At 46.2% G+C, this 22,868-nt stretch overlaps 1 protein-coding gene across 7 annotated transcripts in view; it reads left to right on the forward strand.

Annotated features, from left to right (window-relative positions):
• The window catches only part of ST3GAL3 (ST3 beta-galactoside alpha-2,3-sialyltransferase 3), a 274,394-nt gene that overhangs the window by 230,816 nt on the left and 20,710 nt on the right, over nt 1-22,868 (forward strand). For 6 of the 7 annotated variants that reach the window (XM_053575920.1, XM_053575919.1, XM_053575924.1 and 3 more), the window contains 4 exons: nt 10,145-10,239; nt 14,630-14,693; nt 15,496-15,591; nt 15,859-16,045. In XM_053575920.1, the coding sequence (XP_053431895.1) occupies nt 10,145-10,239; nt 14,630-14,693; nt 15,496-15,591; nt 15,859-16,045 (442 nt within the window). Of the gene's footprint in view, nt 1-10,144; nt 10,240-14,629; nt 14,694-15,495; nt 15,592-15,858; nt 16,046-17,043; nt 17,129-18,071; nt 18,209-22,868 lie in introns of those variants that run through there. The other variant, XM_053575926.1, reaches the window with a different exon arrangement.

Below are 22,868 nucleotides of genomic sequence, written 5' to 3' on the forward strand. Positions count from 1 at the left end.
ACTTGGCACTCAGTTGAACTGCCTTGGGGAGAGCTTGAGCAGGAGTGTGGAGAACTTTGGGCATTGTCTGGGGCCCCAGACTGAGCCACTGAGCTGGGCGCAGGAAGCCATTGTGAAAGAACTGCCCTGGCAAGCTCCACCCTCAGGGTCTCAGAGCAAGGATTGGGTGGGTCAAAGTAACCTACTGACTGAGCAGCCTAAAGGTGGGGACTGAGCTGCCTTACAGCCTTAATCCTTAATACTTAGGGGCAGAGTGAGACGGTTTTGGCACACTGGAGCCTTGGGCTATTGCCCTGGGTAGAGTGCTGTGACGTCACAGCTCATAGCAACCTCAAACTCCTGGGCTTGGCGCCGCCCAGACCTCCATAAGAGCTGTGCAGCGACCCCGGACCCGTGACCCGCACCCATGGGGCCTCCGCATTCCATGACCAGGAACTGCGGGAGCCACACAACCCTGCGTCCTCCCTCCTGTGTCCTCCCAGCTTCCACACTAGCCCGTTCATCTGGACAGGGACTCTGGTAGTTGCATGCCCTTTGGAGCCCTCCCTGCCTCTGCACAGAGCTCTTCTCCTGGCCAGAGACTGCTGGAGCCTTGGGCTCTCTGTGCCAAAGTCACTCGGCGCCTGGCACTCCCAGAACCATGTGCACCACCGCCAGCCCTGTTGCTGGATCTGGGTGTGTCACAAACGAGCTGCTTCCACAACCAGAACTCCCTAGCTAGAGCAGCCCCAGAGGAACTACACAGGGTCATTCCCTACAAAGATCCAGCAACAATAGAGTGATCCTGCTGGGGTCTAATCTTGGAGAGACACCTCCCCAACTCTAAGGACAGCCAGAGGCAATGGTGAAAAACAATCATGAGGCCAAAATCAACAGAAAAACTCTGGCAATATGAATAATCAGAGTAGATCAACTCCCCCAAGGATCAATGGGGCAGAAACAGCACAAGACCCATGCACAAACAAATAGCTGAGATGTCAGAAATTGAATTCAGGATCTGGATAGCAAATAAGATAGAATTAGAATTCCAAAAGTTATCTCAAGAATTCAATGGATTCAAAGACCAAATGACCAAAGATTTTGACACATTGAGACAAGAAGTTGCATCCCTCAAAGATCTTAGAAACACAGTAGAATCCCTCAGTAACAGAATGGAGCAAGCAGAAGAAAGGATTTCTGACATTGGAGACAAAGGTTTCAAACGCTCCCAAACCCTCAAAGAAGAAGAGAAATGGAGAGCAAAAAACAGACCACTCTCTCAGAGAGCTCTCGGATAATATGAAGAAAACTAATATTCGTCTTATAGGGATCCCTGAAAGTGACGAAGTGCCTTCACAAGGCACAGAGTCTCTTCTCCATGAGATTATGAAGGAGAACTTTCCAGATATGCCAAGAGATTCTGAAATTCAGATAGCAGACAGTTTCAGAACTCCAGCACGACTCAACCCAAATAAGACATCCCCCAGACACATCATATCAATTTCACTAAAGTTAATATGAAGGAGAAAATTCTGAAAGCTGCCAGATGAAAGAAAACCATTACCTACAAGGGGAAGAATATCAGAATAACTGCAGATCTCTCTGCTGAAACCTTTCAAGCTAGAAGAGGATGGTCATCAACTTTTAATCTCCTAAAACAAAATAACTTTCAACCCAGGACCCTGTACCCAGCTAAACTGAGCTTCATTTATATGGACAAATTAAATACTTCAACGACATTCACATGTTGAAGAAATTTGCCACAACTAAACCAGCTCTCCAGGACATTCTTAGACCTATCCTCCATAAAGACCAGCATAATTCTCCACCACAACAGTAAACTCACCCAGAAAATTTTTGATCAAATTCCAACTTCCACAGTCCCAGAAGGATTAAAAATGTCCACCGGTCTCTCGAAAGGCTTATCAATACTCTCAATTAATGTGAATGGTTTAAATTGTCCTCTAAAGAGGCATAGGTTGGCGGACTGGATACAAAAACTCAAGCCAGATATCTGCTGCATCCAAGAATTGCATCTTACATTAAAAGACAGATATAGACTCAAGGTGAAGGGATGGTCATCTATATTCCAGGCAAATGGAAAGCAGAAAAAAGCAGGTGTTGCAATCCTGTTCACAGACACAATAGGCTTTAAACAAACCAAAATAATTAAGGGTAAGAATGGCCACTTCATATTTGTTAAAGGTAATACTCAATATGATGAGATCTCAATTATTAGTATTTACGCACCCAACCACAATGCACCTCAATTTATAAGAGAAACTCTAACAGACTTGAGCAACTCTATTTCCTCCACTTCCATAGTAGTTGGAGATTTTAACACCCCTTTAGCAGTCCTGCATAGATCCTCCAAAAAGAAGCTAAGCAAAGAAATTTTAGATGTAAACTCAACCATTCAACATGTGGACTTAACAGACATCTACAGAACATTTCATCCCCCAAAAACTGAATACACATTCTTCTCATCAGCCATGGAACATACTCCAAAATCGACCACATCCTAGGCCACAAATCTAACCTCAGCAAATTTAAAACAATAGAAATTATTCCTTGCATCTTCTCAGACCATCATGGAATAAAAGTTGAACTCAATAACAACAGGAACCTACATATCCATACAAAAACATGGAAGCTAAACAACCTTATGCTGAAGGATACATGGGTTATAGACAAGATTAAGAAGGAAATCACCATATTTTTGGAACAAAACAACAATCAAGACACGAATTACTAGAACCTCTGGGATACTGCAAAGGCAATCCTAAGAGGGAAATTTATAGCACTGCAAGCCTTCCTCAAGAAAACGGAAAGCGAGGAAGTCAATAACTTAATGGAACATCACAAGCAACTGGAGAAAGAAGAACGTTTCAACCCCAAACGCAGCAGAAGAAAAGAAATAACCAAAATCAGAGCAGAACTAAATGAAATTGAAAACAAAAGAATTATACAACAGATCAATAAATCCAAAAGCTGGTTTTTTGAAAAGATCAATAAAATAAATAAACCTTTGGCCAACCTAACCAGGAAAGAAAGAGTAAAATCTCTACTTTCATCAATCAGAAATGGTAATGATGAAATAACAACAGACCCCTCAGAAATTCAAAAAATCCTTAACGAATACTACAAGAAACTCTACTCTCACAAATATGAAAATCTGAAATAAATCGACCAGTACCTGGAAGCACGCCACCTACCAAGACTTAGCCAGAACGAAGTGGAAATGTTGAACAGGCCTATATCAAGTTCTGAAATAGCATCAATATACAAAATCTCCCTAAAAAGAAAAGCCCAGGACCAGATGGCTTTACGTCAGAATTCTACCAAACATTTAAAGAAGAACTAGTACCTATACTACTAAACCTCTTCCAAAATATAGAAAAAGAAGGAATATTATCCAGCACATTCTACGAAGCAAACATCACCTTGATCCCCAAACCAGGGAAAGACCCACAAGAAAAGAAAATTATAGACCAATATCACTAATGAATATAGATGCTAAAATACTCAATAAGATCCTAACAAACAGAATCCAACAACACATGAAAAAAATTATACACCATGACCAAGTCGGATTTATCCCACGGTCTCAAGGCTGGTTCAATATACGTAAATCTATAAATGTAATTCAACACATAAACAAACTTAAAAATAAAGACCATATGATTCTTTCAATTGATGCAGAAAAAGCTTTTGATAATATCCAGCATCCCTTCATGATCAGAGCACTTAAGAAAATTGTTATAGAAGGGACATTTCTTAAACTGATAGAGGCCATCTACAGCAAACCCACAGCCAATATCGTATTGAATGAAGTTAAATTGAAATCATTTCCACTTAGATCAGGAACCAGGCAAGGTTGCCCATGTCTCCATTGCTTTTTAACATTGTAATGGAAGTTTTAGCCATTGCAATTAGGGAAGAAAAGGCGATCAAGGGTATCCACATAGGGTCAGAAGAGATCAAACTTTCACTCTTTGCAGATGATATGATCGTATATCTGGAAAACACTAGGGATTCTACTACAAAACTTTTAGAAGTGATCAAGGAATATAGCAATGTCTCAGGCTACAAAATCAACACCCATAAATCTGTAGCCTTTATATATACCAACAATAACCAAGCTGAACAAACAGTCAAGGACTCTATTCCTTTCACAGTAGTGCCAAATAAGATGAAATATTTGGGAGTATACCTAACAAAGGACATGAAAGATCTCTACAAAGAGAACTATGAAACTCTAAGAAAAGAAATAGCCGAAGATGTTAACAGATGGAAAAACATACCATGCTCATGGCTGGGAAGAATCAACATTGTTAAAATGTCCATACTACCGAAAGCAATATATAAGTTTAATGCAATTCCCATTAAAGCTCCATTGTCATATTTCAAAGATCTTGAAAAAATAATACTTCGTTTTATATGGAATCAGAAAAAACCTCGAATAGCCAAAACATTACTCAGCAATAAAAACAAAGCAGGAGGAATCACGCTACCAGACCTGAGACTGTACTACAAATCCATAGTGATCAAAACAGCATGGTACTGGCACAAAAGCAGAGAAGTAGATGTCTGGAACAGAATAGAGAACCAAGAGATGGATCCAGCTACTTAGCGTTATTTGATCTTTGACAAGCCAATTAAAAACATTCAGTGGGGAAAAGATTCTCTATTTAACAAATGGTGCTGGATAAACTGGCTGGCGACCTGTAGAAGATTGAAACTGGACCCACACCTTTCACCATTAACTAAGATAGACTCTCACTGGATAAAAGATTTAAACTTAAGACATGAAACTATAAAAATACTTGAAGAAAGTGCAGGGAAAACTCTTGAAGGAATCGGCCTGGGTGAATATTTTATGAGGAGGACTCCCCAGGCAATTGAAGCAGTATCAAAAATACACTACTGGGACCTGATCAAACTAAAAAACTTCTGCACAGCCAAGAGCATAGTGAGTAAAGCAAGCAGACAGCCCTCAGAATGGGAGAAAATATTTTCAGGTTATACCTCCGATAAAGGTCTAATAACCAGAATCCACAGAGAATTTATATTTATTAGCAAGAAAAGAACACGTGACCCCATCTCAGGGTGGGCAAGGGATTTAAAGAGAAACTTCTCTAAAGAAGATCAACACAAAATCTACAAACACGTGAAAAAAAGCTCATCATCCTTAATCATCAGAGAAATGCAAATCAAAACTACTCTGAGATTTCACCTAACCCCAGTAAAAGTAGCCCACATAACAAAATCCCAAAACCAAAAATGTTGACGTGGATGTGGAGGAAAGGGCACACTTCTATACTGCTGGTGGGAATGCCCACTAATACGTTCCTTCAGGAAGGATGTTTGGAGAATACTTAGAGACCTAAAAATAGACCTGCCATTCGATCCTATAATTCCTTTACTAGGTTTATACCCAGAAGACCAAAAGTCACAATATAACAAAGACATCTGTACCAGAATGTTTATTGCAGCCCAATTCATAATTGCTAAGTCATGGAAGAAGCCCAAGTGCCCATCGACCCACGAATGGACTAGCAAATTGTGGTACATGTATACCATGGAATACTATGCAGCCTTAAAGAAAATGGAGACTTTACCTCTTTCATGTTTACATGGATGGAGCTGGAACATATTCTTCTTAGCAAAGCATCTCAGGAATGGAAGAAAAAGTATCCAATGTATTCAGCCCTACTATGAAGCTAAATTATAGCTTTCACATGAAGACTATAACCCAACTATAGCACAAGACTATGGGGAAAGGGCCAAGGAAGAGGAAGGGAGGGGGGAGGTTTTGGTGGAGGGAGGGTAATGGGTGGGGCCACATCTATGGTTCATCTTAGAATGGGTACAGGCGATTGCACTAATGTACACAGCTATGATTTGACAATAAAAAAAATAATACACATAATAAACCATCGTGCAATTAAAAAAAAAAAAAAAGAAATTAAGGTTAGGCGGTGCCTGTGGCTCAGTGAGTAGGGCGCCGGCCCCATATACTGAGGGTGGCGGGTTCAAACCCAGCCCCGGCCAAACTGCAACAAAAATATAGCTGGGCGTTGTGGCTGGCACCTGTAGTCCCAGCTACTCTGGAGGCTGAGGCAAGAGAATCGCCTACTCCTGGGAGTTGGAGGTTGCTGTGAGCTGTGTGACGCCACAGCTCTCTACTGAGGGCGAAGTAAGACTCTGTCTCTACAAAAAAATAAATGAATAAATAAAAATAAAAATAAAAAAAGAAATTATGGTTAACATTTTAGGTGTGATAATGTTTTTAAGAGGACTTGTTTAGGTGTGGTTATATTTTTAAGATTTCTTTACCTTTTAGAAATTAATGCCGAGGGTGGCGCCTGTGGCTCAAGGAGTAGGGCGCCGGTCCCATATGCCGGAGGTGGCGGGTTCAAACCCAGCCCCGGCCAAAAACCACAAAAAAAAAAAAAAGAAATTAATGCCGAAATATAGATGAACTATGGCATAATTTCTGTGATTTTTCAAAATATTACAGGAAGTGGGTGGGATAAAAGAAGCAAAATTTACCACGATTGAAAATTGCTGAATCTGAGTGGGTCTTTGAGGAGAAGGAGTCCACTGTCCTGTTTTTTCTATTTTTGTGTAGGTGAAATTTTCTATCATAAGAAGTATAAAAATATGTATACATGGGAAGGAAAAAGAGTGATTTTTGCAAAGAGGTGCATCCAAATAGCAGAGAGAAATGTTAGAGTAATACTGGCTTAATCTTTCAGGGAATAGAAAGAGAAGCTACAGGGCAGCGCCTGTGGCTCAGTGAGTAGGGCGCCGGCCCCATATGCCAAGGGTGGTGGGTTCAAACCCAGCCCTGGCCAAACTGCAACAACAAAAAAATAGCTGGGCGTTGTGGTGGGCGCCTGTAGTCCCAGCTGCTCGGGAGGCTGAGGCAAGAGAATCACATAAGCCCAAGAGCTGGAGGTTGCTGTGAGCTGTGTGATGCCAAGGCACTCTACCGAGGGCAGTAAAGTGAGACTCTGTTTCTACAAAAAAAAAAAAAAAAGAGGGTGGTGCCTGTGGCTCAAAGGGGTAGGGCACCAGCCCCATATGCCAGAGGTGATGGGTTCAAACCCAGCCCTGGCCAAAAACCACAAAAAAAAAAAAAAAAAAAAAAAAAAAAAGAAAGAGAAGCTACAGAAAGAACATCCCAAACACGAAGCCTCATAAAATAAAGAGATGAAGTGGGAAATGTTTGAAAACAGATCATAAAAGCAAGCAACAAATAGGTCACACGCTAGAGGCAAAGATTTTTAAGAAACTGTTATCAGGCCCATTTAATACTTTTTGTTATGATCTGTCCCATGAACTTTTTTTGGCCATTAATAATATGGTAACTGCTGCTTATTTGGTCATATTTTCATTTCTCCATCTTTTTATATTTCACTCTTTTGGCCAATTCGTAACGTGTGATTAGCAGTTTACAGGTTGTGTTGTTTGACCCTTTCTCTATATATTAGAAGAAAGACAGTCTATGTAGCTGTCTACAAAATAACATGGGAAAAGGAAAATCAGTTGGATATCTACAATAAAGTTGTATTCTTAGATTATGGATTTTTTTTGCTTTTTGAGAGAGAGAGGGTCACGCTCTGCCTCCCAGCTGGGGTGCAGTTGGGCAATCTTGGCTCACTGTAACCTTGAATTCCTGGGCTCAAGCATGATTATGGATTTTTTTTTTGTCTGTATTTATCTGTATTTTCATCCAAAATTACCATATATTACAGGCTATACACAAACACACACACACACACACAAGTTGTTTTTTGAAAGTAAAAATTTGTATAATGGGGCGGCGCCTGTGGCTCAGTCGGTAAGGCGCCGGCCCCATATACCTAGGGTGGTGGGTTCAAACCCGGCCCCGGCCAAACTGCGACCAAAGGATAGCTGGGCGTTGTGGCAGGCGTCTGTAGTCCCAGCTACTTGGGAGGCTGAGACAAGAGAATTGCTTAAGCCCAGGAGTTGGAGGTTGCTGAGCGCTGTGTGAGGCCACGGCACTCTACCGAGGGCCATAAAGTGAGACTCTGTCTCTACAAAAAAAAAAAAAAAAAAAAATTTGTATAATGAACTATCTAATCATCTGAAAAAAGGGGTAGAGGGAAGGGAGAAGAAAAGGGAAAAAATATGTTGGCCAGGCAAGGTGGCTCATGCCTATAATCCTACTACTCTGGGAGGCTGAATGGGGTAGATTGCCTAAGCTCAGGAGTTCAAGACCAGCCTAAGCAAGGCTGAGACCCATCTCTAAAAAAAAAGTAGCTGGTTTTTATGGTGGGCACTGGTAATCCCAGCTACTTGGGAGGCTGAGGCAAGAAGATTGCTTGAGCCCAAGAGTTTGAGGTTGCTGTGAGCTATAATGCCATGAAAGTACCAGTGACAAAGTGAGACTCTTTCTAAAATATATATATATTTTTAAAATATATATATATATACATATATATATGGAAAAAATATGTTGAGATTATTTGGCTAGATCTTAGGAGATTTTATCAGTGTATGGCATCCTGTACATATTGGGAAACAGATAAAATCCTGTCCAAGATCGACTCTGAGAAACTTTACAAAAATTTTGTAAGCTCAGTCCTGACACAGAAGGCGAGGTTCTTGATGTAGGTTTAGCCAGGGACTTTGTTTCCTTTGATATAACACAGAGGCCATGGCCAGGATCCTCAGTGCCTCTAGTAAAACATCAAAATATTAATTTACTTAGATTTTATATACTAGGCCCAAGAAATATGTGTTGCCCTAAAAACACAGGGGGCAAGTGTGCTGACTCAGTTGCTGGGATCCAGAAGTCCAAAGGGAAGCCGTGAGGCAGAAATGGCCTTTCAACACTCCCAAGTGTTGACCTCTTCTTAGCAAGAGCGATGTGGGAAGGAGCAGGATTGAAAGTTTTCTGCATCTTTCAAGTTCACATCAAAATCTCTAATAATGTTAGGCCTCTGAAGGATTACTGATATTTTTCTTCCTGGGAATGGTGCTGGTGATAATGGGGATGAGAAATGGATGCTCATGGTTACACTCCATGAGGAGGGGTAAGTTCCAGCTTCTGGGCTTGGAGGGCCTCTCCTGTACTCCTGTAGTCTCCTATAATTCAGAGGGCTGATCCAGGTTGAGTTAGAAATAAAGAGACAGAGTCACCGAGGCCTAGGCCTCCACACGTTCATTCTTGGACAGAAAGGTCCTAAAAATGCCCCACACCCAAACTCTCAGCAGAGAAAAGTACTGGCCATCCTTTGAACTGGCAGGTGCCCTGCAAGGGTCTCTGAAGCCAGGGTGCCAGGTTCCATGGGAAGGCATCTTTGTAGCTTTCCCTCTGTGCCTCACCTTCCTTTGCATCCCCTTCTCCCCAAGCCTGCCACCTACCCTGCCCAAGAAGAGTGAAACTTGCTCTTTTCCTTCTCCCCAACTCAGCATCACTTCATCCTTCTTCTCTTCCCTTCCCCTCTCAATCTCTTCTCCAGGTCAAAAATTAAAGCTTCTTATGAAATTTGGATCCCTCTCCCACCCCAAACCGATCCTTAGCTTACCCTCTCCCCTTCTCTCCACCAGCAAAAGAACTCACATTCCCCCTGCTTTGAACTCACATTCCCCAGGCTGCCTCCTAGGATTCGGCTTTTTCTTTTTATCTGCCAAACTTTTGTCTCCTATAGCTTTTAACCTGCCTTGTCCTCTCACCATGAACTCGTCTTCCTCACTCTTGGTGGTCCTCCTCCCAGAATTTTCTCCAAAATTATCTCCCTGCACTGGCTGTATTTTTGGATATTTTTTGGCCCCACTGGACAGTGTCTCATCTCCGTGTTCCCAGATTGCTGAAACAGTACAGGCAGCAGTAACTATTTGATGGATGCCTCAATAAACTTGCAGAGAACTTCTGAGTGTTGATCCTTGCTGAGAAAATCTTCTCTCTCCACTTCTATAGCTGGTCACATAAACACTGCTCCCTTAGATTCAGGCTCCACTGAACAAGACCTGTCAAACTCCACAGCCCAGTAACCAGGCTGGGGTAGGGAGGGTGTGCTGAGATGTGATGGGTTCCAGCAGGTCCACAGCCAGGACCAATGCACAGAAGAGCAACCAGGACTCCAGCTCAGTGCCTTCTGGTGATCCTCAATAGCCTGTTGTGTTCCAGGTTCTCCAAGCCAGCACCTATGTTCCTGGATGACTCCTTTCGCAAGTGGGCTAGGATCCGGGAGTTTGTGCCGCCTTTTGGAATCAAAGGTCAAGGTATGTTGGCAACCCTGACCTACATTAGCATCACATCCTCCAGACTGTCTTCCTACCCTTCAGGACAGAGCTATATGCTCAGAAGTTCCCAGGCTGGGGATCCACCCATCTCCACTCTTCAACAATTCCTTCTCTCTCCCTCTTTCCCTTTCCTCTTTTTATCATACTTCTGTAATAGAATATTTACTCAGAGTGCACCACTTTGCAGGGACAGGTGTACAACAGTGAAGTAGACAGATTTGGTTCTAGTCCTCAAAGAGCTCCAGTCTGGTGGCAATATAGATGCTCAGAATGCAGAACAGTAAGGACTGAGGGGAGGGAAGTACAAGAGCTATAGGGTCACAGAAGGGCTGCCAGCCAGAGACGTTAGCACTAGGTCAATAGAGGAAGTTCCCAGAAAAACAGAGGCCATCCTCCTGGAATGCCCCCAGGTTCCTCCTCAATGCCACCTGATGTTTCTCACCTGAACCTACACTCCCGGCAAGTCCTTTCTTATCTAGGCCAAGGCCAGACTTCCCCCTCCCCCACTCTCTCAGAATCTTTCCCCTTCCATTGCCCGAGGGTCCTACCCACACAGCTTTCTCCTCACTGAAGGCTTTCCCTTCCCTAGTAGTTTAACAGTTCTAATTCTTTGTCAAGTTCCTGTACTGTCTCATTGAACAACAGAAAAGAATTTGAACTTTAGGGTCAGACATAGAAGGATCGGATTCCCATACTACATCTTTAGTAGCCGTGACCTTGGACAAGTTATTTTGCTTGCCTCTGCTTTTAGTTTCTTCATCAGTTAAGTGAAGAGATGCCAGGTGCGGTGGCTCACACCTGTAATCGTAGCACTCTGGGAGGCCCAGGTGAGAGGATCACTTGAGCTCAGGAGTTCGAGACCAGCCTGAGCAAGAACAAGACTCCCATCTCTACTAAAACTAGAAAAAATTAGCCAGGCATGGCAGTGTCTGCCTATAGTCCTGGATCTCAAGAGGCTGAGGCAGGAGAAAGGAATTCAAGGTTGCAGTGCGCTATGATAATGCCACTGCACTCTCTTTTGGGGAACAGAGCAAGATTCTGTCTCAAAAAAAAAAAAAAAAGAAATGGAGAGAATAAAGTATTATGTAAGGTTGTAGTCCAAATTAAATAAAAAATTTGTTAAAGACATGATGTCATTTGGTCAGCAGATTCAAGAATACTTGAACCCTCTGCTCAGCCTGCCCTGAAAAGAAGACAGTGGCCATAAAAAGCACTAAAATGGAGCTTTGACCTCAAAATCTCCAAGGACAAATCTTATGGGTTGGGTTGAACCATGTAAAGAGCTCCTTTGCCCTGGGCTCAGGTAGCCAAGCAGTCCACTGTTTTCTCTGATCCCCACTGGAGACTCTGATCATATAGCTGCTGAGGCCAGGAAAGTGCAATATGGAGCCCATCAATCAGCATGAAAAGAGCACCTGCTAGTGTGTGTCCTTCTGCTGAGGTTCTCCTCCTGGAGAACAGCCCAGTTCATATCCTTGATGTAGCAAAATGCTTTTTCTTAGAGGTGAAATTGGAGGTAGGAAAAAGAGGGAACCTGTGGCCTTCTTCCCTAAAGCCCACCGTCAGGTGTGTCTGAAGGCACTTAGTATGGAACATCCCTTAAAGGTTTGTTTCCTTCCCTATTCTTGCCCAACTTCTAGAAAGGTTCTGCTCATCTTTCTCACCATTTACTCTTATAGAATATGTCCACCTCCCACCCCCATTCCAGTGACACTGGTCAGTCCAAAGGATACTTTTCAGTCCCTCCCTTGACCTTCTGGCTGCATCTAACAATGTCTCTGACCCCTCCTTTCAAAAATTATGTTTATTTTTGGGCGGTGCCTGTGGCTGAATGAGTAGGGCGCCGGCCCCATATACCGAGGGTGCCATGTTCAGACCCGGTCCCGACCAAACTGAAACAACAAAAAAAAGTAGCTGGGCGTTGTCCCAGCTACTCAGGAGGCTGAGGCAAGAGAATTGCCTAAGCCCAAGAGCTGGAGGTTGCTGTGAGCTGTGATGCTATGGCACTCAACCAAGGGCGACAAAGTGAGACTCTGTCTCTAAAAACAAAAAAATAAATAAAAATAAAAAAAAAAAGATAATTGGCTCAAGTGGCTTACGCACCAGCCACATATACCTGAGCTGGTGGGTTCGAATCCAGCCCAGGCCCGCCAAATAAAAATGACGGCTGCAACCAAAAAATAGCTGGGTGTTGTGGCGGGCGCCTGTAGTCCCAGCTACTTGGGAGGCTGAGGCAAGAGAATGGCTTGAGCCCAGAGTTGGAGGTTGCTGTGAACTGTGATGCCATGGCACTCTACCCAGGGCAACAGCTTGAGGCTCTGTCTCAAAAAAAAAAAAAAATGTTTATTTTTAATTTTGAGAGCATCCTTTCTTTGCATGAAATATTTTAGGCATACAAAAAAGTATAAAGAATAATATAGGGTGGCACCTGTGGCTCAAAGGAGTAGGGCGCTGGCCCCATATACTGGAGTTGATGGGTTCAAACTCGGCCCTGGCCAAAAACTGCAAAAAATAAAATAATAAATAAATAAAAAGAATAATATAATTAGCACTTGTGTACCTTCCACGCAGCTTAAATATAAAACAGGAACTATAATGAAACTTTCTGCATAGCCCTTCCCCAAGAGGCCCTTATCCTGGTTTTGGCATTGGCATTCTTGTGCCTTGTTTATGTATTTTTATACTACATATTTATGTATCTGTTAAAATATGGTATTACTGGCTCAGCATCTGTGCCTCAAGAGGCTAAGGCACCAGCCACATACACCTGAGCTGGCAGGTTGGAATCCAGCCTGGGCCCGCCAAACAATGAGGGCTGCAACCAAAAAATAGCTGGGCGTTGCAGTGAGTGCCTGTAGTCCCAGCTACTTGGGAGGTAGAGGCAGGAGAATCGCTTGAGCCCAAGAGTTGGAGGTTGCTGTGAGCTGTGATGCCATGGCACTCTACGCAGGCACTCTACACAGCTTGAAGCTCTGTCTCAAAAAAAAAAAAAAACACCATATATATATGGTATTGTTTTTGTATATTCTTAAATTTTACAAACGTTGTCACTGTATATACATGTGTGTGTGTAGTTGTGTTTTGTTTTGTTTTTTTGCTTATGTCTTTGAGATTTATTTATATTGGTACATATAGCTCTATTAGGTCATTGATTATTTTTAACTGCTGTGTAGTATTCTACATACCATATTGTATCTATTTTCCTTTGGTGGACATTTAGGTTGTTTCCAACATTTTGCTATTACAAACAATTCTGCAGTGAACATTCTTTACAAGGCTCCTTGAACAAATCTGTGAGTTTTTCAATGCTATAATCCCAGCAGTATAGTTGTAGGCTCTTAGTCTATGCACATCTACATTATTATTTGATATTATTAAGATTTTCTCCATCGTGGTGGTTCCAATTTACTTTATCATTAGGTCTTTATGTATATTATCTTTTACCTTCCTAACTGTCTTCATTTTAGAGATGAGGAAACTAAATTTCAAAGGAAGTAATTTATATAAGGTCGCAGAACACTTAAGTGGCAAAGCCAGGATTTGACCCCAAAGCCAGTACCCTTATTACAATTACATATTATATATTATAAAGCTTTCATTATACCAGAGTTTGAAAGGAAAACAGTCATTATTTCCAAAGCAGGGAGAAGCCAAGAAGATGAGGTCTGATTAGTGGGCACAAGATCTGAGAGCACAGAGGTCATGGGGATCTTCACTGAGAGCAGCTCAAGTGAAGAGCAGGTGGGCAGATGCCAGGCTCAGCAGGTGAAGTGGTAAGGAGGTGAGACAGTCTTGGCATAGAGCAGGATTAGAGATTAGCAATGTGAGATGAAAAGAGTAAGAGGAAGGCAGTATCAGAAAATGAGCAGGTGGTCTGCCCGAGTGAGCTCTTTAGTCACTAGAGGTCTCCTCATTTGTTTCCTGGTGTCTGCTTGGTGGGGACACAGAGGCAAGCACAACGTGGCCTCCATCTCTGCTATCTCTGATAGGTTCTCCTGTTTGGGGGGAGATAGATCCTTCAGCTTCCAGGCAAGGCTATAGGCTGGGGGTGCATGTTCTGGGGCCTGACTGCAGAGCCTCAGGAAACCCATGAGTCTTCCAAGGAAGGTGTACAGTCATGGGAGAGAACCTGCATACCAGCATTAGGGCCTGGCCCTGGGGCAGATATGCCTGCCTGTTTTTCTGCCTCCATCTCCTTTCTCAAGGAGAAACTTAGGGCAGTTGCCCAGGCCAACCTTGTATTCAGAACTCCCTCTCCCCACTCCTCACTCTAGCCCCAGGAACTTGTGCTTTCAACTAGAATTATCAGCAAATTTTATTATGGAAACTGAAGTAATCCTCTAACAGGAACTTCCTCCTCTATTCACAGACAATCTGATCAAAGCCATCTTGTCAGTCACCAAAGAGTACCACCTGACCCCTGCCTTGGACAGGTGAGCACTCACTGCCCAGCCTCCTGCCTAATGTATGCACAGGTGTTGAGGCCAGCTGGCCACTCCCTGATGTTGGCAGATTCTCCAGCATGTCCACACATACACACACAATACACACCATGGGTGGGTGGAACAGGTTAATGGGACCACCCCACTGGACCTGCTCCCCTGTGGGCTGTCAGCATTTGGTAAGACATCCCAGTGCTCAGACGTCAGAGGTTTGAATGAGAACTGAAGACACTGGGCCTGAGATTAGCCCAGCAGTGGGACTGAGGTCTGAGTGGTAGGGGCGAGTGATGGGGGCAGGTTATGTCCAGGAGGCTGGGGCAGGAGAAGCAAAGTGGGTAGGCTCCCTCCTGGTGGCTGCTGCAAGCCTAGGGGCTTCTGAGTTGAGAATAAGCCAAGCTTGGAGTCCTGGCACCTCTATTCCCAGTCCCCTGATCTTGCTTTCCTGGCTTAGCCTCAAGTTCAGACCACTTTTCTTTCTCCCCTGCAGGCTGCTTAACCCTCACAAGCCCTTGGGAAACCTTTACCCTAGAATGCTGTCTTACTAGAGACCCCTCCTGGGACCCAAGCCTTTGCATGCCCCTGTTTTCTCCAGGAAATGTCAGGGACCAGGGATGCCAAGGAATTCCAGGGCCCAGCTATACTCCAGTGTGGTTCTTCTGGCCTCCTCTCAGAAATGCTGCCAGAAGCCCATGGGTCTTCTTCCTGTCTCCCAGCCTGGTCCTGCCAAGGGGATGGAGTCAGGGCAAAGGGGCAGGGGGCAGCCCCCACAGAGCCTCTACCTCTCTCCCCTCAGCCTCCGCTGCCGCCGCTGCATCATTGTGGGCAATGGAGGAGTCCTTGCCAACAAGTCTCTGGGGTCACGGATTGACGACTACGACATTGTGGTCAGGTGAGCTCCCCAAAGCAGCACCTTGGGCACCCGAGTATCCTGGCCTAAAACCTGATCCTGAGCCCACTGAAAACTGCCTGTCCATTGGCCAGTTGGGCTGGAGGTCAGCAGAAGCCTCAAAACCCTGGGTTGTAGGGCTTTAGAATGGACAACTAGGTGGCCCTAGGTGACAGGGACTCCCCATTCGTTGTACCTGTGGTCTTCTGGGGTCTCGGTGCCTCCCCAAACACAGGCAAAGCCAACTCTGACTGGACGTGCTCTGTGTAGACTGAACTCAGCACCAGTGAAAGGCTTTGAGAAAGACGTGGGCAGCAAAACCACCCTGCGCATCACCTACCCCGAGGGTGCCATGCAGCGGCCAGAGCAATACGAGCGAGATTCTCTCTTTGTACTTGCTGGCTTCAAGTGGCAGGACTTCAAGTGGTTAAAGTACATCGTCTACAAGGAAAGAGTGGTGAGTTCCCCTGGCACTGGCTCCTTCCCTTCCTGCCCAGCCTTCTCCAACTCCCAGGCAGTCTCTTCCCCTTAACCTGGCAAAGAACATGTAGCAGCCTTCAAAAGAAGCATTAATGACACAAAGCTGAAAGCCACCAGATGCAACCAGGGGCAGAAAGGAGATGCCAGAGTGACTGGCCAGACTCCTGGAACTAACATGCCACCTGATATCTACCACCTGCCTCCAGGTCCCCAGGAGCAGGTCCTTTCTCAGCCTTCCCTCACTAGACCCCAGCAGCCCGAGGCCCTTCCCTGCCTGGATCCCCTAGGGAAGGGAAGCTGTCTCTAAGGCCAGCCTCAGTATCACTCCTGATCTTCAAACTCTCTGGGCCTGACCTGTAGCTGCCTGTGTGATCCCCTGTGAGGTCTCTCTGACTCTGGTCTTAGGGGTCCTGGCCTCTTTCTCAACTGGAGAAGGAAAGCCTAATTGGGGACCAGCCATTCTGCAGGGCAGCAGATTCCTCACTATATGTCCTGGCCTCTCTCCTCTTTGTGCTTTTACGACTGACCCGTAACAGGATCCCCAACCTACCATTGAGTCTGGTTCTACTCTTTAGGAACAGTCAGATTCTGTACTTACTATTCTAGGCAGGCAAGCATCTGGGTCCATTTCTTTAGGGAGCTTATATGACAGAGTAGTGTGAGACTGCTTCCTACTAGACTACCCATTGAGTCCCCTCCTGAGACCTCTATTTCCAGCTCAGCCTAGAGGGACACCCACCAGCTTGTTCAATCCATCTCCCCTCTCCTTCAATCAGCAAACCCTGGGAAGGGTCCTGCCAAGCTCAAGCCATTCATCTTCCCATACCCAAGCCTTTCAACAGAGGAGGAGGATGACAGATAGCCCTCTGCCTATAGTGAGGAGCTAGTTCTTTCTGGAGATTTAAGGAGGAGTTGGGGGCTGGAATAGGTTTCTGCCTGTGGTGGATCTCAGTGCAATATGGTTTAACTCCACAGCTCTTTTCCAAGCAAGGCCAAGTGCAGTCAGTGTCAAGTAGGTAGCAAGCAAGAGAGAAGACAGAAATCAGGTCCAGAAATTCAGGTAGGTGGGACAGTGGGGAAGGGTAGGTGGGATACCATCTCAGAACCAGGTGAATGAGGCAGCTAGCCTCTGCTGGGTCCAGTTCTGCTCTCCAAAGGGAACGAAAGGGCCAGGCCCACTGCCCATGCAAACCAGGCAGAGGATGGGACTGGGGAGGACCTCACTGTTTTCAGAATCTTGGGGCTTGAGACATTAATGTCCTCAGAGTCCTCTTTGCCTTGAGGCATATAGAGTCACAGATAGGTACTTTTAAGGGAGAAATGGGAGGAAATTGGGTTTGCCTTGGTAAATACCAGCAAGCTAGGGGGCTGGTTGGTCACTCTGGCTTTCTGCCCATATGCCCACCTCCTCCTGGAATATCCTTCCCTCTGCCCATGGGCTCCTGTCAAAGCCTCCCTCAGAGCAGGAGCTCCCAAGGGCAGGGCCTTGATCCCATTGGTTTTTACCCTTTAGTGCCCAGTCCCGATCAATGATCTGGAAGCCGCTCAAACATAAGCTCCTGGGGCGGCGCCTATGGCTCAGTCGGTAAGGCGCCGGCCCCATATACCGAGGGTGGCGGGTTCAAGCCCGGCCCCGGCCAAACTGCAACCAAAAAAAAAAAAAATAGCCGGGCATTGTGGCGGGCGTCTGGCAGGCTCCTGTAGTCCCAACTACTCGGGAGGCTGAGGCAAGAGAATCGCTTAAGCCCAGGAGTTGGAGGTTGCTGTGAGCTGTGTGAGGCCACGGCACTCTACTGAGGGCCATAAAGTGAGACTCTGTCTCTACAAAAAAAAAAAACAAAACATAAGCTCCTGCTTCCCACTGGGAAGACCAGGGAAAGCCAGGCAGTCCAAACGATGCCAGGCCAAAGGGCTGGATCAAAGCCAGCCAGGTGGGTATTGTCCCATGTTCCTTCCAAGAACACAGAGGTCAGTTAATTTAAGGCTCTTACAGTTCATCCAAGGGAGTAAGGACAGAACGAAGAAAAGGAAAGAAGCCAACTAGAGTCGGAGGACTCCTTATACTCAGGCCTCTCAAGAAGCAGACAGCAGGGCCTCGCTTTTCCCAGGAAGACGGAGGAGCTCTCTGCCTGGCATGGCCTTGGCAGCAGGCAGATCCGAGGTACCAAAGCAGTGGGGTGAGGAAATGTGTGGTGTGCACAGTCCCATACTCACATTGCTGATGTTTGTACCCATCCTGGCCATGTGCAGGGATCCAGGGCCAGCTTTGTGTGGTGAGAACTCCTTCTCAGCGTGGGTGGGGGCGAGTGGAGAAGGGAGACAGGGAGGAGTCCTCCAAGTGCTGTGGGTCTTCCTTGGCTCCAAAGTCAAAGATCATTTGGGCCTTTAGATTAAGCTGCCAGAGGATGCCAGTGATGCCCCCGGCCTCACCTCCCTTGACACCCAGAGGGGACATGCCAAGGCCCTGGGGCTACCCCAGGGCCTCTTCTTTAGTACCCAAGGCTAATATGTTCCCAGCACCTCTCCCACACTCTCCTTTACTGCTCTGGCATCTGAGACACAGGTAAGTGTGAGAAAGACTCCTCCTGCCCCACAGGCTTGTCCTGCTGCTGCAGGGGTGTTTCTAACCTTGCAGCCTCTGGGCTCCTGGGGAGCTATCTTCATCTGTCTGGAACGTCACCTGCAGAATTCTGGCAGGAGGCAGCTCTGTTTTCTGGAGCCAAGGCCTGGCTGGGCAGTGCTGGAACAAGTATGAGGCCTCAGTCACAGGTGCTGCCTACTGCTTGCTGTGTGAGCTGTCACTTGTAGTATGTAACGCTCAGGTACCTGAGAGTCCTGGGAAAACCAGACAACCCAGAAAACAACATGTACCATGGTTGACTATACTTTCTTCCTCCATCTGGGAGCTCCCTGCTCTCCTCTTCCCTGTTTGTGGCCATTTGCTTCCTGATTGACTGGACACCAGCACCAGTAACTCCAAATAAGTTATGACAAGGCCTTTACCTCCCAGGACCCAGAAGCCCTACCAAGCCAGCAAGCAGGTATAGGAGCCCCCAATAGGCTGTGTGTACTCAGGACAGCTCAGAAGAGCACTAAAGAATGGGCAAGAGGGAGTTAGAAGGGAGGTTGGAGCCAGGGTCGTGGAGTGCTGCTGTACATAAGACCCTGGGAGGAGGAGGCAGCCTCCAGCATAGGTGCGAGTCCTCACAGCAGCCTCTGCAGTTGTCAGGGGTGTCTGCCAGGGGTGGGTTAGATGGCCCCAGGAGTACAGACATGAATAAAGCCCTGTTCCTGACCTGAAGTAGCTCACAGTCTAGTGGGAGAGACAGTCCCAAGATTGGAGTTAGAGTGCAGCGCGGTAGGTACTATGGTAGGGAGAGGCCTAACACAGCCCTGGGGGCAAGAGAAGGCCTCCTGCAGGAGTCGCTCCTGAGTTGGACACTGAAGGAAGGGTCAGGAGTGAGTCAGGTAAACAGTGTTACAGTGAAGGGAAAAGTACATGCTAAACTCTGTGCATGAGGAAGGGGATGTGGTGGGACACAGGGCCTCACGCCTCACACACTGTGGCCTATGCCTTCTCCTCCTGGAGTTGGATAAAGGATAGAGACAGCCCTTCCACTGTCGGAAGGAAGGAGCCCTAGGGTGTGGAGAAGATGGGACATGGGAGAGGCAGAGCTTTCCATCCTGTCACTCGGGGTCCATCCTCCTGCCTCTGCCAGCCTCCCCTAATACACCCCAGGATGCCTAGTAACACAAGGCCACAGAAACCTTGCCAACCCCCTTTGCTGCCTCCTCTTCTTCCTGTCCCCAACCCTTCACTTCTGAAACTAGAAGGCTGGCCTCACTGCTGAGCAGCCTCAGACAGGACATCAATTCAACAAGATTCAGTGAGGCCCAGGCCTGACTGGGTTGATGTGGGTATGCCCACCCCCCCACCCCAGAAGAGGGAGAGGATCACAGAAGAGTGGGGGAGGGAGTAGTTGGCCTCTGGACAGTCTCGACCTTCAAGCTGTAGTTCACTCAACCCCTGGGAAAGGGAAGGGAGGAAGGGCAGAATTTAAGAGGCCAGCCACAGCTCCACATTCATGCACAGGGAGATGGGGTCCCTGACTTGCGGAGCGACAACACAGTTTAAGGAGGGAAAATGGCTTAGGCCTTGGAGTTACACAGACTCGAGTTTAAATTCAGACTGTATAGCTATGAGCTGGGTTATCTCAGGCAGATCACCCAGCCTGAGACCTTAGTCTCATGTATACAATAGATGAGTAGCACTATGCATTTTTCAGTATTGTCTTTAAGATTAAGATGAAATGTAGGAGCACCTAGCACAGAGAACTAAAGTTCTCAGTCAATGGCAGTTGTTATTTTTGTTTGTTGTTATTATTTTTGAGACAGAGTCTCACTATGTTGCTCACAGTAGAGTGCCGTAGCGTCAGAGCTCACAGCAACCTCAAACTCCTGGGCTTAAGCGATTCTTTTGCCTCAGCCTCCCAAGTAGCTGGGACTACAGGTGCCCACCACAACACCTAGCTATTTTTGTCATTGTTATTGCAGTTGTCATTGTTGTTTTAGCTAGCCTGGATCAGGTTTGAACCTGCCAGCCTAAGTGTATGTGGCCGGCGCCCTACCTACTGAGCTACGGGCGCCACCTATTTGTTGTTTTTTTTATTGGTGGTGGTTTTGCTGTCAGAAAAGCCCAGTTGCAGTAGAGAATGAAGCATTTTTCTATCTAGGCTGTAGGGCTTGGCCTAGGAGGTGACCTAGAAGCAGATGTCAGAGGCTAGGCCTAGAGAAGAGAGAGACAAGGAGGACCCTAGTGAAAGGCAGCAAGGCTGGGTTAATGGCTAGGAGGTCCACTGGGCAGACAGAGCCACTAGATCTCTGAAGATGAGGCCTTATTGGACCAGGCCTGAGATGGGGTTTGGATGTTCATCTGCACCTAAATCTATACTCTGTTCAGGCCTGAGAGGTTTGCAGAGCCTTCAGATGGACTCTGCCCAGAAGGAACCTGGCCTGGGGACCAGTACCAGCCACCTGCTGCTAGGGCAGCAATCCCTGTCCCCACCACACAGCCTCCTGGCCAACCTGAGACCACCTCACTTAAGAGGCCATTTCCTTTGTAGCCACTGCTGGTGGACACAGCTCCCTCTCCCTGAGAGGGCCAGGAAGACTTCTTGCTCACTCCTCACTTCCACACCCTACCTGTTGCTCCTCCATCTTCAGAACAGGAATTGGCACCCCCTGCTCCTCATCTCTGTCACTCGTGACCTTTTGGTTACTCTGTCTCCTTGTTACCATCATATTCTTCTCTTCCTGCCTCTCTTCCTCCTCTTCCTTTCTCTTCTTTTCTTCCTCCTCTTCTTCCTCTGCCTTCCATCACCATCATCATAGCAGCTGTCATTTATTAAGCTCTTCAGTTTACCAGCCTTCCTTGAATTCCTTCATTCAGTTGTCATAAAGACCCTGGGGACTGTTATTATCCCCATTTTAGAGATTAAGAAACTGAGGCATAGACTGGGTGCAGTGGCTCATACCTGTAATCTCAGTACTCTGGAAGGCCGAGGCAGGTGGATAGCTTGATCATGAGTTGGACACCAGCCTGAACAAGAGTAAGACCCAGTCTCTACTAAAAATAGAAAAAAAATCTGAGGCAGGATTGCTTGAGGCCAAGAGTTGGATGTTGCTGTGAGCTATGATGCCATGGCACTCTACCCAGGGCAACAGCTTGAGACTCTGTCTCAAAAATAAAAAAAAATTAGGCTCAGCACCTGTACCTCAGTGGTTAGGGCAAGGGCCACATGCACTGAGGCAGGTGGGTTCAAACCCAGCCCTGGGCCAGCTAAACAACAATGACAATTGCAACCAAAAAAATAGCCAGGCGTTGTGGTGGGTGCCCATAGTCTCAGCTACTTTGGAGGCTGAGGCAAGAGTATCACTTAAGCCCAAGAGTTTGAGGTTGCTGTGAGCTGTGATGCCACAGCACTCTACCAAGGGCGACATAGTGAGACTCTGTCTCAAAAAAAAAAAAAAAGAAAAGAAAAATTTAAAGAAAGAGAAAGAAACTGAGGCACAGAGAGGATGAGTTACTCTCTAATTAAGTGGCAGAACTGAATTCAAACCCAGATCTGACTTCCCCAAGGATCTTCCTAAGAAATGAATCTGACCACATGTTTAGAATCCGTCATTGATCAGCTCCTACCTGCCATGGCTTATGGGATTAAGAGAGCTACTGATGACTGAGCTCTACTCTCTCTGTCCAGGCCCTGGGATGTGTAATTTAATGCCTGCCATCCCAGCAGCCCTGTGAGGCAGGTACTATAAGTAATAGTAACAGAGCTGCATTTTGAACTAACGTTATGACACTTCTCATTCACTCATTGATTCATTCATTCGGCAAATCCAAATCAATCACTGAAATCATGTGGAGTCCTGTGCCTCAAACACCATCTCGCTCCCTTGACAACTCCCAGTGCCTTTCTCTGCATCCACCCAGTCCAGTACCAGGAGTTGAATGTCACCAATGGGAAGAGAAATTACAGAAATGACAGCTGAGGCTGTAACAGTGGTGCTACCTTCGAGCATCTTGGTGCTGCTTCCGGTTCCTGTGTCCTGTCCCTGGTTCTTAATCTTCTCAGAACCCTCTTCTCCTCACCATCCTCAGTCCTGCCGTACCCCAGTCCCTGTTCCAGGAAGTCTCATATCCAGCTGTACAGGGAAGATGAAGATCATCATCAGTCAAGAGGCCAGCTTCCGGAGCAGTGTGAGGAAGAGGCGAGAACGACCCCCAGACCGACCAAAGC

Source organism: Nycticebus coucang, chromosome 22 (genome assembly GCF_027406575.1).
Source record: "Nycticebus coucang isolate mNycCou1 chromosome 22, mNycCou1.pri, whole genome shotgun sequence".
NCBI lineage: Eukaryota > Metazoa > Chordata > Mammalia > Primates > Lorisidae > Nycticebus > Nycticebus coucang.